Source organism: Anthonomus grandis, chromosome 11, assembly GCF_022605725.1.
Source record: "Anthonomus grandis grandis chromosome 11, icAntGran1.3, whole genome shotgun sequence".
In the NCBI taxonomy this organism is placed as follows: Eukaryota; Metazoa; Arthropoda; class Insecta; order Coleoptera; family Curculionidae; genus Anthonomus; species Anthonomus grandis.
This window is the reverse complement of record NC_065556.1, coordinates 26513703-26529956: the sequence shown is the minus strand read 5'-3', so window position 1 is coordinate 26529956 and position 16254 is coordinate 26513703. Positions and strand designations below refer to the sequence as shown.

The window sequence follows — 16254 nt, the reverse complement described above, 5'->3', positions numbered from 1 at the left end:
GGGTTTAAAAAAGTATCAACTACACATAAATTAGTTAAAATTTGTATATTAAATAAGGGTCACGTCTATAAGGGAAAAGTAAAGAAATCTTAGAACTGAGGTGCTACTGTTTACCAGTTAAGTTGGCTCGTTTAGCAGAGCTGAACCTGAAAAACGTCCTGGATCAACCAAATGGGAAAATTATTGAAACCCCCGTAGACCACTTAAAATATAAAATAAGAAAAATCTTATTTACCGTCGGAATTACGGGGCGAACAATTGGGGGGCGGGGGTGCCGGCGGTAAATCATCTTCCACAGTCATTTGTCTCGATCTGGATCTAGATCTTGACCTTGAACGTATCCTTGAAGTTGCACTATCCAACGATTTTGATTGCTCGTGTAGTTTTGTTCTTCTAACGTGGTCCAATGGGTCCAAAGGGTTTTGGTGGTCTCCTAAACTTTGATGTCTGAAAGTAAACCTTTGGTTGAATATCAATGTTGATATATATAAATGGATATAGGTACCTTGATTTGCTTCGGATTGTTTTTGCCAAAGGGGGGTTTCTTTTGGGGGTGATTTTCTCGCTACTATCGGCGTCTTCCACTTGGATTCTTATTTGGGGGTTTGGACTGTGGGTGGGTTTGTTGTTGTCCAGGCTCCGCGATTTTTTTGATTTATTTTTGAGTTTTTCCTGAAAAAACTTTACGTCATAAGACCCTTAAAGCATAGAGTTATAGGGTTATTACCTGCAACTGTACAATGGTCTCCTTACTTCTCTTGGCAAACTCCACCTCCTCCTCACACTTGGCACGATCCAAACCGTCGATGCTATTAAAACTTTTGGCGGCCGCCACTGGGGGATGCACCCTCTCGACGTTCGTTAAAGTCTCGTCACTTTTACCCAACGTCAGACTGTACTGGGGTTGCAACTTCGTTTTATCGAAAGATCCTTGATACTTCGGTAAAGTCGCCAGTTTTTTCCCGATACTTTCGCAGTCGGAAAGTTTCCGGATCGAGGGTTCCGCCGACTTTGTCGATCCGCAATCCGAGATGTTTTCGATCGAAAGAACCGGACTTTTACCTAAAAGTTTCCGTAAATATGATATAAAGTTTCAGGGAAACTATGGAGTTTTTTTAGGTTATTTTTCAGTTTAGGAGTTTTAAAGTATGTCATGTTTTTGGCATAGAGTGTATACGGGTCTTCAGGGCTCAAATTGATGCCAAAGACAAATTTTAGTTCTTTAGAAGTTTCGTTTAATATTAAGTCGTTTTTTGCTTCAATTTGTGGCAGATAGAGACAAAGTTATAGCGAGAATAATATGTTAGAGAGAGATGGAAATTTTTTTTTTCATTTTTACGAATCGTGGGCCTAAATTATTAAATCCAGAAACGGATTTTAGAAAAAGATAAATTGATAGTCTTTCAAATATAAAATATTGCGGCGTTTTTTTTTGTGGTTGCCTTTAATAGTGAATGAGGCAAAGACAGACTTCAACAATGTGTGAGAGGGAGATGTGCATATATTTTTTGTTAATTTTTATGATAGACATTATTATTCTTTAACCACCATATATGAACCTGAATTAATAAATCCAGGGTCGAATTTAAAAAAAAAAAACCGGAAATTGATCGTTTGTCAAATATGCTATTTTGCGGTGTTTTTTTTAGATTGCATGACAGTGAGTAAGACAGAGATAGACTTATTGCGGGAACAATGTAAGAAAGGGAGATGAGCGTATAATTTTTTGATTGAAATTTTTAATTTTTACGCACTGATTATAGGATTGAGTAAATAAACCAGGGTCGGATTTAAAAAAAAAAGTAAATCGATAGTGTTTCAAATCTGCGATTTTGCGTTGTTTTTTGGTCGCGTAGGACAGTAATAAAGACAGAGACAAAATTATAGTGCGAATAATGTGTTAGAAGAAGATAAGCATATATTTTTTTTAATTTTTAATTTTTTAATCGAAATTTTTTATTTTAATCACCGATAATGGGCCTAAACTAATAAATCAGGACCGGATTTAAAAAAAATAAATAAATTAATAGTAATTCATATCTGCGATTTTGCGGCATTTTTTGGTCGCGTAGGACAGTAATAAAGACAGAGACAAACTTGTAGTGAGATTAATCTGTTAGAAGGAGATAAGCATATAATTTTTTTAATTTTTAATTTTTTGAAAGAAATTTTTTATTTTAATTACCCATATTGGGCTAAAATTATTAAATCAGGGTCGGATTTGAAAAAAATAAATTAATTAATAGTGTTTCAAATCGGCGATTTTGCGGTGTTTTTTGGTCGCGTATGACAGCGATAGACAGAGACAAACTTATAATAAGATTATTGTGTTAGACGAAGATGAGCATATAATTTTTGTAATTTTTAATTTTTTGATCGAAATTTTTTATTTTAATTACCGATAACAGGCCTAAATTAATAATTCAGGGCCGGATTTAAAAAAAATAAATTAATTAATAGTGTTTCATATCTGCGAATTTGCGGTGTTTTTTGGTCGCATAGGACAGCGATAGACAGAGATAAACTTATAGTGAGAATAATGTGTTAGAAGGAGATAAGCATATAATTTTTTTAATTTTTAATTTTTTATCGAAAATTTTTATTTTAATCACCAATAATGGGTCTAAATTAATAAATCAGAACCGGATTTAAAAAAAAGTATATCAATAGTGTTTCAAATCTGCGATTTTGCGGTGTTTTTTTTTGGTCCCGTATGACAGTGTGTGAGACAAAGACCAACTTATAGCGAGAATAATGTGTTAGAGAGAGATAAGCATAAATTTATATTTTATTATTTTGATCAACATAAATAAATAAATTCAGGGCCAGATTTAAAAAAAAAACTAAATTATAGATTTTTTTTGGAAAACTAAATGTCGGAGTTTTCATTTAAAAATACGATATTAACCCTAAAGTCAGTTAATTTCAGATTTTTAATGTACTCAAAAACTTCCCAATAACTCCCAAACGCTTGTATTTATAAAGAAACTTCTCAAGACTTTTTTGGTAAAGAAACTCATTGGCTTTCATGTAAAGCTAAAATCAATGAAATCGTTGCATAGGTTTTTAATATATTTAGATTTTTGTAAAGCCTTCGATAATATCAAAGTTTTTTGCAATTCATTGAAAAACCACTCAATACCTCCAAAACGGCTATATTTACAAGGAAACTTGTAAAAACTTATTTGGTAACGAAACTCATCAGTTTTCATATAAAATTCAAATCATTAAATTCGTTACATGAGTTTTCAAGATATTAAGATTTTTGTAAAGCCTCTGACTATATCAATTTTCTTCTCAATTCATGGAAAAACTACTCAATAACTCCAAAACGGTTCTATTTACAAGGAAACTTGTAAGAGCTCATTTGGTAACGAAACTCATCAGTTTTCATATAAAATTAAAATCATTAAATTCGTTACATGAGTTTTCAAGATATTGAGATTTTTGTAAAGCCTTTGACTATATTAAAGTTCTTCTCAATTCATGAAAAAACTACTCAATAACTCGAAAACGGGAATATTTACGAAAAAACTTGTAAAGATTTTTTTTGTAGAAAAACTTATCAGCTTTAATATAAAATTAAAATCATCAAAATCGGTGCATAATTTTTCAAAATATTACAACTTTTGTGAGGCCTCTATACAAATTTTCTCATCTCATAACCTCTCGAGCGTTTACTGTACATTCTGCCGATTTTACTATATCCAAGACTGTCTGACTATTAAACTTGATAAAACTATCATAGCCAGTTTACCCTTACCAGATAATTTACTTCCTGTACTAATAACATCCAAATAACTGGATCTTCGGCTATTTATATCTGGCGGTGAACTGCTGAGAAACGCTGAAGCGTCTTTGCTGAGCCTACGCCCGATTGTGGCACTTCTATCTGTCAAAGCTGTTTGCGAGTTAAATACGCTGTCTGTACTGAATCTGAAACAATTATTGTTTTTTTTTTAATAATAAATGAATTTAATAAGCCCCGTATTAAAGCATTAGCATAAAAAGTTTTTGGGTATTTTAGGTACTTTGGCAACGCCGGTTTGCGAGAATTGTCTTAAGGCGACGTTGCCAATGAACGCCTGAGCTAAACAGAGAAAAAGCGAGTAAGGGTGCAAAAGGAAAAATTGCCAAAAAAAAATAAAAATTTCTATCACAAACCTCCGTACGTTGAGGGCGGTGGAGCTTTTCGCCTTGTTACTGCGAGGACTAAAAAGCTGTTTTCCGAATAGACCAGTCGGCGATTTTATTTTCTTGTCCGGATCCCCTCTCATAAAAGTTCTACGAATAAAATTGATTTTTTTTTGTTGGTGGATCATTTTTGACTTTACATAAGTTTCCCGCGCTTTCAAAAAAATAATCTTTTTTTGATAAAAACGTCTATTTTGTAGCAAGCGCAACACAAAATGCAACTAAACAACTTAACAACGGTAAGTCTAACGAATCATTTATTGATTGATTGCACTATTCTGCACTCATGGTCCTATAGCGACATTATACAGGATGTTTAGTTTAAAACGTCATTGGGTTAATTGCCCTAACGTACCTGGAATCTTTTGGCACCGTGTAGCAATAACTAAGTGCTCATCGTATCCACTTAAATTATGCTTAAAAGTAAAGGCATTTTTTAAATTAAAAAGAAAAAGTTTGCAAAGGTTCGTATATAAATTGGAGTACTATCAGAGTTTTGGAATAATGTTATTTAATTTAGATTTCAAAGTAATAAAAAATAAATTAAACCCTAAAGAGTCTAAAATTTTTGAATTATTTCACGGCTGTAGAGGTCGGTGAAAATTTCATATACTGAAGATAAGAGTAAATAAATCTATGCCTTTATTAAAAAGTATAAATATTTAAATAAAATAAATTTTACCACAATATAGCAAAATATACATTTTTGAAACAATGAAAAAGTCAAAAAATTTAAAACGTTAAAAAAACTACAAATTTTTCTATTTAAATTTAAAGAAAATAAATTTATTTATAATTATTGGCTTAAAATTTCAAAAATATTTGTAAAGACAATTATCAAAAAGAAAATCGTAATTTGAAATCCCGATAAGATTTTCGAAAAATGAAACCTAACCTTTTCGAATTAATAAAATCGAAAATATAAAAATTAATAGGTTATTGACAATAAAATCTTAAATTTTGAAAAGTTCTTAAAAAATTCCAAAATATGCCTCTTAATCCCTACTTTCTGGTACTAAGTGAATGTGTCGATTCAATTTATGCTTAAAAGTAAACTAAATTAATTTTTAAAAAGAATTTCTTTAAGATGAAATAAAGTCTTGGTACAAATTGGGGTATTCCCAGAGTTTTGGGACCACATGTGACATTCTCTTAAAAATTTTAAATTTCTAGAGTTATTTGTTCTTTTAATTTAATATATTATGTCCGAATTCGAAATATTAAAAAAACTACAAACCCTAAAAAAATCCGTAATTTTCAAACCATTTAAATGGATTTAAAGATCGTATATATAATTTTACGTACGTTAATATTAAAAAGTAAATCCATGCCTATAATAAAGAATAATAATAAATTATTTAGTTTTAAAATAAAAAATCTATGAATTTTGAAAGGGTCAAAAAAACTACAAATATAATTCATTTAAAAAATACTTATAAGAACGCATTCCAAAAAACAAATTAAAAATCCTAGAAACATTTTTGAAAAATTAAATATGACATTTCCAAATCTCCCAAATTACAAATTTTATATTTTAACCTCAAAAGCTACAAATATTTTGAAATATTTTATAAGTTTATACAGGGTGTTTGGAGGAGGGTTAGCCAGTAGTAGGTTCACGTTTTTTTTACATTTGTATTTAGTCTGTAATGTATCCTGAATCTAAAAAAATCAATATCAAGTACAAATAATACCGAAATAATTCGTTTTGAGCTCAAAAAGTTAATACAAGTAGCAAAAAAGTTATGAAAGTTTACTTTAAATTGACGCAAAAAAAAAAACTAAAATCTATCAAGATGTTCAGGTAGTTTTAAAAACATCTCCAGTCAATACTCTTTTCAATGATATACGATGTGTAATACAAAGCCGACTAACTTGCCACAATTCATGACTTGGAAAATAAAGTAAAAAAAAATATTTTTTTAAATTTTATGTATTTATTTCAAAATTACAAATTTTGTTGAAACTGCGTTCCCTGGCTCTTATACCATCGCCGTCGCATTTCTACTATCGTAAGGCGAAGTCGCATCTCTTCTCTGACGGTTAGAAAAGCGGCATTGATTCTTTGAATAAAGTGGTCTAGATTGTCAATTTCCACCTCGTACACGAGTTCTATCGCACGTCCCCATACGTAAAAATCGAGAGGGGTTAAATCAGGGGACCGTGGAGGCCATGCGATGGGACCTGCTCTTCCGATCCACGAATTGGGAAAAGTATTGTCCAGAAATTCTCTAACGGCGGCGACCCGATAGTGTGCAGGACACCCGTCATTCTGGAAGACGATTGGCCCGTCTTCATTAAATATGGGTATATTAGCCAATAATTGTGGGAAATCATTTTGTAAAAAATGTAAGTAATTGTCCCCGTTGAGGTTTCTCGGCAAGTAGTGTGGACCGATGAGGTGTCTCCCAATAACACCTGCCCAAACATTAACACTGAGTCTTGTTTGGAAAGACTTGGCTCTGGTCAAATCCGGATTTACGTTTTTGTTTTCCCAATAATGTAATTTTTTTTTTTTTATTTATATATTTCCAAATTACAATTTAACCTATATTACTTTCCTTAATTCTAAAGCGTGTAAAGAAATAAATAATAGGTAAGCCCCACTGAAACCAGTGGTTTGTGCGTGGGTTTAGAGTTATAACTTAAATTTACCGAATACCTAATAATAGCATTAATATATACAACAATAAGCAAACTTTATATTAATAATAAATGAGTGCCCCATTATATTAGGGATTATTTTTCCTGTTTTAATCTATCCTATTTAATGAATGTTCATGTTAGCGTTAAGTCTATATATCAAAATTTTATTGAAGTTTTTTTTTTCTTTCCCTTTTCTCTCTTTTCTCTCCTTACCCCAGTAATACAATGAACGAATTCTCACGCATTGATCCCAATATTCACTATTATCTAACTTCAAAATTGTCTTGATTATTTTTGTTAATTATGTTTATAGTCTATATAAGTTTATATACTTTATGCAAGCTGTTCTACCTTGCTCCAGTAACCAGGTAATTATGTTGGTTAAATATCCCCGCACGTGTAAATGTTGATTCATCTGTCCATAAGATGCTTTTAAAAAGTGTCTATTTTCAACGTCTGCGTGAAGCAAAAAGCGGCAAAATTATACCCGTCGCTTATAGTCAGCTTGTAGAAGACCTAGAATAGAGTATCTCGATGCCAGTAAAAATTGCGAAATTACCTTGCACTGGGGTGTAATGGAAAGAATGCCTTCCTTCTGCCTTGACAACTGACCATGCTTTCCATGTAGAAATATTCAGATCTGTAGCTACTTTCCTTGTACTAGTGGTGGGATCGTCATCGAATGCGCGAATTACGTTTTCATCTACAGCAACATCATACTGCCTCCGATTGATCCTCGGTTCTTGAAAATTTAGATTGCCTGGTTCGACGAAAAGTGTTAGCAAAAGTGTTGTGGTGGGGCACACGTCTATTGGGGTATTGCTCCTCATAAATTCTTTTTGCTTCTCGCGTATACCATTGGCTCTTCCATAAACAAAGACAATATCGGCGTATTCTTCGGTAATGTATGCAGCCATTGTGGCGATAATGATACGAACATAAAAAAAGTCACAAAAACAATATAAAAACTCAATTAACAGCAACAACAACAATATTTAACAATAACAATAACAACTACAGAAACGATACAATACTAATTCAACGACTTGGGTACGTAAGAAAGCTAAAAAGTTACACCACGACAAATGACAAATGTCAAATGACAACAACAATATGTAGCACATATTGTTGTTGACGGCAACGTAAGGCATGTATTACAGCCAGGGGAGCGCAGTTTTAATAAAATTTGTAATTTTGAAATAAATACATATAATTAAAAAAATATTGTTTTTTTACTTTATTGTCCTTTAAAGTCATGAATTGTGGCAAGTTCGTCGGCTTTGTGTTACACAGCATATATCATTGAAAAGAGTATTAACTGGAGATGTTTTTAAAACTACCTGAACATCTTGATAGTTTTTAGTTTTTTTTTGCGTCAAGTTAAAGTTACCTTTCATAACTTTTTTTGCTACTTGTATTAACTTTTTAAGCTCAAAACGAATTATTTCGGTATTATTTGTACTTGATATTGATTTTTTTAGATTCAGGAAACATTACAGACTAAATACAAATGTAAGAAAAAAACGTGAAAAATGTGCTGAAAAAATTTAAAGATAATAATAATAATAATAATCTTTATTTAGCATAAATAGCTACATACAAAAACAACAAATTTCCCAAAAAAAAAAAAAAAAATAAATAAATAAAGATACATATATCAATAATGTTCATAAAGCTAATTCAACAACATATTTAGTCAGCAAGAGTACATATATAAATAAGCAATAAATGACAAATGCTGGGTATCCCGATCCCCGACACTTGCAACGCCCCGGTTTTACCAGGAACAGCAGCATCCCGGTTAATCCAAGGAATACCGCAATATTCCGGTCCGTCTAAACATTGCTATGTCGGCGACCTAAGCACCCCACCACCAAAACTGGTTCAGAAATTTTTTAAAAATTACCACATACATAAACCTAAAGCGCTCTTGCTAACTTTACAATAATATTATTAATTAAATAATTATTAATATACCCTTATAAATTAATCCATATACGCTTATTGTGTAAATAATATAATATACATACGCACTTGAGGTTACTATTAACATGTGGATCTAAACAAAACAATTGATGTAATCAAAATTTGCAGTGCTCGCAAATAACCATAAAATGTTACGCCAATAGGTGAATCTCGGTCATGAGGTTAATTACCTATGGGCTGGTGAAATTGATCGAATACAGGGTGTCCTGGTTTTTTTGGAGAGACCATGTCAAATCCCGGTTGTTCCATGGATAACAAACACAGCTCTTCTGCCAACCACAAACACCTCATCATTGTTCTCGCTTCACTACAATATTTATCTGCACATATATTTACTATAATAATTCAAGCCATATACTTAAATTAAACTTAAGATAAGTGTTAAACTAAAATAGTGATCCTAAACAACATATTATAAGAGATAAACAAAATGAAAATAAAAAAAAACAATTAGGTAAAGGCAACAAAAATCCTAGGACAATATATGTGCCCTAACCAGCCTTTTAAAATTATTTACAGAATCACAGTCTCTTATGCTGGTTGGTAATCTATTAAAATCTTGTAAGCCTCTCTGTAGGACAGAATTTAACATCTGGTTAGAGTTACACCTATCGATTAGTATGAAATTGTTACAGTTTCGAGTTTGATAATGATGAACATCTCTAAAAAACTTCACCTTCTTACAAATATATGGTGGTAACATATTATTTTTAACTTTATACAAAAAAACATAGATGCTAAACATAATTTTTTGTTTAACAGACAACATATTCAGAACGTTATGCATCATTACGATTGGGGTATATCTATTGCATTTCAAAATAGTTCTCATTGCCCTGTTCTGTACAAGCTGTAACTGTTCAATTTTAAAGTTTGGTAAATTGTATAAAATTGTTGAGCAAAATTCAAGATGCGGAGCTGCAATGCTATTATACAGTAATAGTTTTGTAGCCATTGATAATTGTTTTCCTACTCTTGCAATAAAACCAATTTTTTTGGAAAATTTTCTAGTTATGTAATCAGCGTGTGCATAAAAATTTAAGTTACAATCAAATATTACTCCCAAGTATTTAATTTGACTCTCATATTTTATCTTTTCATTATTTACCACAATGTTAATATCTTTCACATTGATGTGCATTAATTTGCTCTTTTTCCCAAATAAACAAAATTTCGATTTTGATGTATTTAAACAAAGACTATTACTGCAAAGCCATTTAAATAAATTAGATAAATCATTATTAAGAATTATTTGCATTTCATTTAGATCCCTCCCGATTAAATAAATCATAGTGTCGTCAGCAAAAAGCTCTATTTTACAACCACTTATAACATTGACGATATCATTAATATATAACAGAAATAACAGGGGACCTAAAACAGTTCCCTGAGGTACTCCATATTCATTTATTAGTAATTCTGACACACTGTTTTTAAACTTGACTTTTTGTGACCTGTTTTGTAAGTAGGATTTAAACCACATTAAAACTTTATGTTTAATACCCATCTTTTCCATTTTTTTCAACAGATTAGCTCTATTTACAGTCTCGAATGCTCTCTTAAAATCGAGAAACACAGCCAGAACAAAGTTGCCCTTATCCAGTTCTTTTAAGAAGGTATCGCATATATTAATTACAGCAGATTCACATGAGTGACGCTCACGAAAACCTGATTGATTTATCACGAAAATGTCGTTAGAATCACAGTATTCTTGTAGTTGTTCTTTTACAGCAATTTCTAACACTTTCTCATAAACCTCCACAGTATTTATTGGTCTAAACTCATTGTGGGAAATAGTATTTAGTACTTTTGGTACAGGGATTATTGTTGACACTTTCCAAGCCTCTGGAAATACTCCGCTTGAGAGTGATGTATTTACTATATTTAAAAGTCGATTTCCAGCCACACTACATACGTCACACAAAACCTTTTTTGAAATTCCATTTTCTCCGCCTCCGACATTCTTCATGCTTTTCAGAATTATCTTTAATTGAGTTAGGGATATTTCTTTAAAATTTGAGAACTCTAGATATTGAATATTAGGGGGATTGACAAAGGTGTCATAAGAGAGAGAATGGTTTGGAATACTATTGATAATATCAATTATACTATTTATAAAATATTTATTTAACTTTGTTGCAATTTGAAATTCATTTGAAATCATTTGGTCATCAAATTTAATTTCGTTTGGCAATAAAATATTTTTTCCAGGAAGTAACTTTTTGAGGTTTTTCCACATTTCACGCGGATTTTTTTTATTTTCATCAATAACTTCTCTAAAATATTTATCTTTTTCATTTTTAATTTGATTAACAATTAAGTTTCGTACTCTTTTGTATTCCCTCCATACTCCATCATCTTTTTCTACAACAGCCCTAACATATAACTTATCTCTTACATTCATTCTCTCACGGATATCAAACGTAATCCAATCTTTTTGCAAATATTTCTGTTTTAGAACAATGGTTTTATTTGGGCACATAGAATTTAATATATTTGTGATACTATCAACAAAAATACTTGCCAAAATATTCACATCCGCACTATTATTTGTCCATTCAGTATCATAAAGATAATCATGGAGTTGGTTTACATTGTAGCTCTTCATACACCTACGATTAATAATCACATCACGGTTTTCATTTATTTTCAGAGCAGGATGTACAGCCAGAATACAATGATCACTTATCTTGGGTGTTAAATGAACCTTAAATGACAAATTCGCATTATTGGTCACAATATAATCAATTAATGTCTGACTTCTATCTGTGATTCGAGTAGGGGAGTCAACAATTTGAGAAAAACCATTTGAGTATATGGAAGATAGAATTTTTTCACCATAAAACGAAGGTTTAAGGAAATCAAAATTAAAGTCTCCTACAGTAATGTTGACACCCTCAAACGCACTAACCTGATCAAGATAATCATTAAAAAAATCCACAAACTTTGCATTTTCAGTTTGAGGTGGATGATATAAAACAGTACAAAGATATTTGACTCTTGATATTGAAAATTCTAGCGATAGACACCATACATAACTTTGAACACACTGTATATATTTTAATTTATATTTGAGATCACTTCTTATTAATGCCATGACTCCACCAGTTCTTTTATTATCTGTCAAGCACTGTTCAATATGGTAACCATCGACATTCAACTCACACAAATCATTATCTGCACAAACATGAGTTTCGGATAAAAGCAAAAGCTGAGGCTGCCAATCACTTACAAATACATTAATATTATCCTTATTATTTAAGTATCCATGGCAATTAAAATATATAATACTTGAACCTAAGATTTCAGAATCTAATTGCTATTTAATAAATTTACCCTTTTGAATATTTTCGATTCTTTTAAGAGTTTCACAATTAGTTCTATCCCAAACCACATGATTAATATTAAGAGACAAGCCATATTTTTTATTCGACAACATACAATTTGAACATTTAACAAGAGTACTATTACATTCTTTACTGTCATGATTTTCACTACATTTTGGACAAACTTTGCTTTGTGTGCAGTCTTTACTAACATGACCATATTGACAACACTTGTAACACATAATAATGCCATATTCATCAAACACAGGACAGCGATTCCATCCTATATTGATTCTTTCTCTTCCTATAATCAAACTGTATGTATTTTCATCCACCTCAAATATTAAATTAAATCTATTTCTAACAATATTTGTTCGCCGTATTACCCTCATATTAAAATTTTTTGAACTATTATTTAAATCATTTTGCTTTATTACCTTTGTTATTATATCACTGTCACTATTCACATTTTCATTTTCATTTACACCTACCACTTTAATACGTCTTTGTAACATTTTGGGTCTATCAACACTATAACTTTCACCAAGTTTGCTTTGAATTTCTGATTGGATATTGGTAATTTCTTTTTCCGTGCCACAGTTTAAGATTAATCCACCTTTCTTTGTTGCTCTCCCCAGTGTTACACCGATTCCAATGTCTGTTGGATTTACTTTTGTTTTTAAATCTTCCTTTATTTTTTTAATATCCTTTGGAATCGCGCCCTTCTGGTTAACAACTAAGACCTTACTTTGGGTGACCGATGCATATGAGGCTTTCTCAGACACCCGTTTTTCAACAATATTATTTTTTACTTGCACACTTTTTAAATATGCAATTTCTTCTTTAAGGCTGATGTTTTCAGCCAACAGTATATCAACTTTTTCATTAAGTGCATTAGTTTTACTCACTAATAGGTCTAAGGTACAATTCATATGATCTATCAAGTTTTGGTCGATGCATAGATCCTCAACTCGGCTTCTTTTCCTCGATCTCTCGGGTCTGTTGCTACTGTCAGTACATGTTTTACATTTCCAACTTGTTTTTTTTAAGTGGAACCCTCTTAGATCAACACTTTCACACTTTCCATGGAAAAACTCGTTACACTCCGTACATTCGATAATTCCCTTAATATCATCAAAACCTTGTTTACACTTGTAACACGTAGAACGGTGACACTCGCGTGATGCACCTCCGGTCTCCGCCATGGTCGGTGACCGTATGTCAAGATGTCAAAAGGGATAATTTTTTGAAAATCCTGAAAATAACACAAAATCAATGATATAAAAAAACCCGAGACTTTTAGAACACAAGTTTATTAAGAAAATATCTTCTATCTGAGCCTATCTATATGCCCACCAAGTTTGGCTAACCCTCCGCCAAACACCCTGTATATAATTTCATGTACGTTCATAAAAAAAAAAATAAATCCATGTCTATAATAACGAATAATAACATAATATTCAAAATAATAAAATTAAAAAGCCATGAATTTTTAAAAGGTCAAAAAAAGTACATATAATTACTTATAATTACAATTATAACCCTTTTAAAAAATACCTATAAGGACGCGTTCTCGAAAAATAAATTTAAATTTTAATATTAAAAATCCTCGTAAAATTTTTGAAAAATTAAATATGATATTTCCAAATCTCCTAAATTAAAAATTTTATATAAATTTTCAGTCGAATTCAAATTAATTGTTAATAGTTAAGGTATATTATCCACGCTTTTAATATTACTATTTTATTATTTTATAGGTGTTCAAATCAACTTACATCCATGAATCATTGATGATCCCAATTAAATAGTGCCTTCCATCTTAAATTTATTTAATCACGTAATAAAGATAACCTTTCCTAAAAATCCAGAATTATCCTGAAATACGAAATTGCGTGGAAAATCATAAAAATGGCATTTCACTCTTAAATCGATCGCTCTGAAGAAACGTCAGATAAATGAGGGAATTATCCAAAAGTATTATCGACTTTACCGGAATTTTATTATTAATTTTTGTAGGTGGATTTAAAGCAAATATTTTTTTACATATTTTCCAGATATTTGGAAGCTTTTTCCACATGATTTTTATAAAATTTCCAGACACTTACAGTCTTTTGAATAATTCATATAATTATTTATTTTAGATTGTCAAAATCTTATTAATTTTGTAGATAATTTAGAGGACGCCATTATGTTTGCAAAACTAAATGCTTTACATGATAGAAAATATGATGGGCTATTTAAAATCAATTTATAATAAAGATCCAGTAATATAATATAATAGTATAATAAAGTTGCCATTAAGAACCCAATTAATTATTATCAATTTTTGAGAACTCAAGTAACTTTCTCTGATAAAAAAATAATTTTTGCTATTCACGTACCAATCTTGAAACCTCAAACATATTGGTTCCTTCGCCTTTTTCCTATAATCCAAAACTCCCAATTAATAATTTCTAAATACCCTTACTTGGCACGAACGAAACAAGAGGTCCAGTTTAAAGCAACCTTCACGGAACATGCCTTTTACTGCAAGGAGGAGTTCTATCCACGTGATGACTGCATCCTCCAAATCCTGGACAATGTCAAGCCCACTAGTTGCCAGATCATTGAAGCCCATGTTCACGAACCCATTGCTGAGCAAGTGACTACAGACGAGGTCCTGATTTTACCCCAGCAAAAAGTTAGAATTACCACCCAGTGTAATATGGTTACCACCACCACTTTACTAAAGATGCCCAATAATTGCACTATCCAAGTTGGTCAAAAGAAATTTAGTAATAATTTCAAGATCCAGTATGGAAGGCCACTCGTACTACCTGAACTGCAAATAGTAAACTTTTCTGATCCTTCAACTGTTCTGAGGAGTGAAAACTTTACTGAAATAGACTTCAATGAAATCTACCAGCTCTCGAGACAAATCAATCAGCTTTCACCTGTACAAGAAGTTTCCCAAGAACCTGTCCAATACCAGATGCTATCAGTAGGTACCTTAGCAATCCTGATCTTGGTACTACTCATCATATGTCTACTCAAAGGGAAGACCGCTATCCAAAGATGCCAGAAAAAGACACCAAAGGATGCGGAACGAGCAGCCCCAAATCCAGAAAATATCCCTATTTTCTGACTTGAGGAGGGAGGAGTTATGTGAACATCTTCCATGGTCACTTCCAGCGAACCCATGGAATTGCCGATTTTCCAGGGACTTAAGGCCGATAAAATCATATTTTTTTCCAGGCAATAAAAGTCCATTGTTTTACATAAATTTCAGATTTTTAGGCATTTTTTCCCGGTATTTTTCATGCAATTTTCAAACAGTTTTCTTCTAGGCTTACCTATAAAAAAATACGAAATTTCTTCCAGGCAGTTAAGAATTATCCTTTTCCGCATTTTTCGAATATTTAGCCAATTAAAGTAGTTCTTTCAAGTGGCTAAATCTATTCATCATAATTTTGAGGCTATGCAAATGATCTTATAATTTTTTCCAAGAAGTTCATTAGTTTGATTGACTAAGGAAATTAATTGAAAATCTAAAATACTGAACGTTTATTTAGCCTTAACTGAAATAATTGCGAAAATTCTTACAAAGTATTATAGTCCTTATTAAAGGAATGCCTGTAAGAAAAACAATAATTTCGTGCTTTAAGTCATAAAAATTTTTGAAATCTTTGAAGGATTTTCCAGTTTTGACCGAAAGAAAAAGGAATTTTCTTATAGGCACTTGAAAAAATGCAATTTGAAAAATTGATCTTTAAATGAAAGTGAAGCACCAAAAATAAACTTTTGCAACAAGCTTCTTGAAATTCATTTAAATTTTGAAAATCCACCAACCTGTTCGCTCTAAATACTGCTCTAATATCTTAAAGTTGTATGCATTTAAAGGATGAACTAAAGTAGAAATTCTCATTTTTGCAAAATACTAAACACCCTGTATAAACCAACATGAAAATGAATATACTACAAACGTCTTGATTTTTCTAGTTCAAACAGATCAACGCTAGGGTTAATAAATACCTCGCCGACATCTTACCTTCGGTCAGATTCACTATTTAATAAATATAAACTTTAAACCCCCTTTTTAATATCAACAGAAAGTTCCTACATA

General features: G+C 31.4%; 1 protein-coding gene across 13 annotated transcripts in view; it reads right to left on the bottom strand.

Moving 5' to 3' along the window:
* Window positions 1-16254, bottom strand: part of LOC126742188 (uncharacterized) — a 108654-nt gene that overhangs the window by 8818 nt on the left and 83582 nt on the right. For 7 of the 13 annotated variants that reach the window (XM_050448767.1, XM_050448766.1, XM_050448771.1 and 4 more), the window contains exons 17-21: window positions 4165-4284; window positions 3758-3936; window positions 728-1062; window positions 506-672; window positions 236-447 (exon numbers count right to left, since the gene is read on the bottom strand). In XM_050448767.1, coding sequence (XP_050304724.1) covers window positions 236-447; window positions 506-672; window positions 728-1062; window positions 3758-3936; window positions 4165-4284 — 1013 coding nt within the window. Of the gene's footprint in view, window positions 1-114; window positions 147-235; window positions 448-505; window positions 673-727; window positions 1063-3757; window positions 3937-4164; window positions 4285-16179; window positions 16195-16254 lie in introns of all 13 variants that reach the window. The other 6 variants (XM_050448777.1, XM_050448776.1, XM_050448770.1 and 3 more) reach the window with 4 other exon arrangements.